This window comes from Tupaia chinensis, unplaced genomic scaffold (genome assembly GCF_000334495.1).
Source record: "Tupaia chinensis unplaced genomic scaffold, TupChi_1.0 Scaffold000294_5, whole genome shotgun sequence".
Taxonomy (NCBI): Eukaryota; Metazoa; Chordata; class Mammalia; order Scandentia; family Tupaiidae; genus Tupaia; species Tupaia belangeri.
The window spans coordinates 602506-604973 of NW_006159782.1; the positions used below are offsets into that span (position 1 = coordinate 602506).

The 2468-nt window shown below is 63.1% G+C and overlaps 1 protein-coding gene and 1 long non-coding RNA gene across 2 annotated transcripts in view; one reads left to right on the top strand and one right to left on the bottom strand.

Moving 5' to 3' along the window:
• The window catches only part of LOC102490883 (cytochrome P450 2D14), a 9572-nt gene extending 8944 nt beyond the window's left edge, over positions 1-628 (top strand). The window contains 3 exon segments of the mRNA XM_014588679.2: positions 71-133; positions 136-279; positions 368-628. Of these exon segments, the coding sequence (XP_014444165.2) occupies positions 71-133; positions 136-279; positions 368-546 (386 nt within the window). The 3' untranslated portion in view covers positions 547-628.
• Positions 629-1737: 1109 nt separating this feature from the next.
• LOC106735096 (uncharacterized) lies at positions 1738-2438 on the bottom strand. Its single transcript, XR_001370522.2, has 2 exons — positions 2141-2438; positions 1738-1878 (listed from the first exon to the last, which is right to left on the bottom strand). It is a non-coding gene; the product is annotated as an uncharacterized LOC106735096 (long non-coding RNA).
• Between the last annotated feature and the right edge of the window lie 30 nt (positions 2439-2468).

Sequence of the window (2468 nt, forward strand, 5' to 3'; positions counted from 1 at the left end):
GCAGGACCCGTGTGGGCAGTGGGTACCTGCAGAGTCCAGGTGTAGGCTGGATACAGAGTGTGGCCGTGAGCCCGTGGTGGCAGGGGTCCTGGTGCCCCCAGCCCAGAGCCCACTCAGGTCAGGCATCTCCTGCCCAGGGCACGACTCTCTTCACCAACCTGTCGTCGGTGCTGAAGGACGAGAAACTCTGGGAGAAGCCCTTCCACTTCCACCCCGCACACTTCCTGGATGCCCAGGGCCGCTTCGTGAAGCCAGAGGCCTTCATTCCATTCTCGGCAGGTGCGTGGGGTGCCAGCTCCGCAGCCCATGTGGGGCGCGGCAGGGTGGAGCCCACACCCAGGCTCATGGAGCCCCTTCCCACCTGCAGGCCGCCGCACATGCCTCGGGGAGCCCCTGGCCCGCATGGAGCTCTTCCTCTTTTTCACCTGCCTCCTGCAGCGCTTCAGCTTCTCAGTGCCCCCGGGACAGCCCCCGCCCAGCGACCACGGGCAGTACGCCTTCCTGGTGACCCCGGCCCCCTTCCAGCTCTGTGCTGTGCCGCGCTAGAGGGGGTGCAGGCCCCAGCCCGCTCCCCAAACCCGGATCCCTGATGTACAATAAACCAGGGTGGAAGCTCCCACCAGACAGCCCGGGGTCGTGCCTGGGCCCATTGTCTGCTGAGGACAATCCCAGCTTCCTGCCAGGACCCTCTTTCTTGCCAGCTGCCCCGTGGAAGATTGCGATATGGGGATCAGAAGATGCAGCGGCCAGGTCCTGCTGTGACCCCTGTTCACCCTGGTCAGCAACTTAGCTTATGTCAGGGAGGCCATTCAGAGAGTTTAAGAACCCCGGTCCTGGAGACACTTGGCCAGACACCCCGTTTACACTGCAACCCCACCCAGCCACACCAGGGCAGCTGCTCTGCCAGCACCATGGCATCTGTTACTCCACGTGACACCCCAACACAGTGGTAAAATTGGATACCGGGAAGTGAATGGATGGTCACCACCCAGTTGTCAGGTGCTAGAATGTCCCCTGCGATGACCCAATGGGAGCTCAGGATGAACCAGCACTTGGGGCCTCTCAGGCACCCCAGGCTACAACTGACCATCTTCCTGTCCCGTCAGGAAAGCTGCTGCCAAGGCCCAGCCCTGAGGAGCATGATCAGGGCCGGGCCAGACCTGCAGAAGGAGCTGTCAGACCCCTAGCAAAGATGCCATCCTCTGGGTGACAGGACAGGAGTGAGGTCTGTGGGTTACAGAGTGTCCTGCTCTAACCCTGGGCAGTGACCCTTGCTGGCCTGAGTTCCCACTAAGGGCAGGACTGCTGTCCTCCTCCTGTGTCCCCACCCCACAATCAGTGGCCTGAGCTGGGCACCCAGACTGTGCCTCAGGGTTTCTCCTGAACACCTGTTTACCCAAGTCTTGGGGGGACCCTCTAGTGCATGCAGAGACCTGACTGGGACAGACACAGACACGCAGAGCAGAACCTCCCCAGGGGTCCCTGCAGTGGCCCTGACAGCCTCCACTACCTCATGACAGGGAGACCCCGGCTCTCAGCTCTTGAAGACCGAGGTCTGTCCCTGGGGCTGAGTCGGAGGGCCGACCAAGGCCCCTTCAGCCAATTCGGGGGAGCCACCGTGGTAAGAGGGCTTGATGGCAGGACATGGAGGTACTGCAGCTGTCGGGGGGGACTCAACTGGCCAGAGCAGGCTGGTGTGGGCAGACATGCGCCCCGAAGAGCAGTTGACCCATGGAAGCAGCACCCCGAATTTATTGTATACTTGTCACTTTCGGCTCTGAGTCTTCGGGGTGTCTGAGGCTGGGAACCTGCCCAGCCAGAGCTTCCTCAGGAGCCAGCTCCCCAGCCTTTCCTCCTTGTTCTCCACCTCAGAGGTCACTAGGAAACACAAACAGGCCCCGTGGGCCCCTGGCTGGGAGGAAGCTCTTCCCAGAGCCACATACCCAGAGGCCCACGGCCGGGTCGGCTCTGAGCAGAGGGTTGGTGTGCAGCCAGGACAGGCTCCTAGCAAGGCCAAGGCCTCTAGCTCCCTGGGCTCTAGGCCTCCCCAGGCAGGAGGGTGTGAGCCAGGTCAGGGCCCATCAGGCCCCTGGGCCAGGAGGAAGCCATCCTGCTGCCCCAGGCTGGGCCCAAGTCTTACCGGAAGGATGGGCAGCAACCTCCTGCCGGCCCTCCACGTTCTCCTGGGAAGAAGAAGGGTGCAGATCAGTGGACGGAGGTGGGTACTATGCCATGCAGGTGGAGAAACTGCGGCCCTGCTCCCCAAGAACACAGGGGAGGCCAGGGCTCAGACCCACTCCCTGCTCAGCCCGTGCCTGCTGTCTCCTGCTCCACACCAGCTCCACGCTCCCCTGGGAGGGCTGCCCGGCTTGGGGACCTTGGTCTAGAGCCAGCCCCTCCCACAGACCAAGTCCCAGTCCGCCCCGGCCTGCCCACAGGGGTCTGGGGCTTCTCAGGAAAACCCCGGC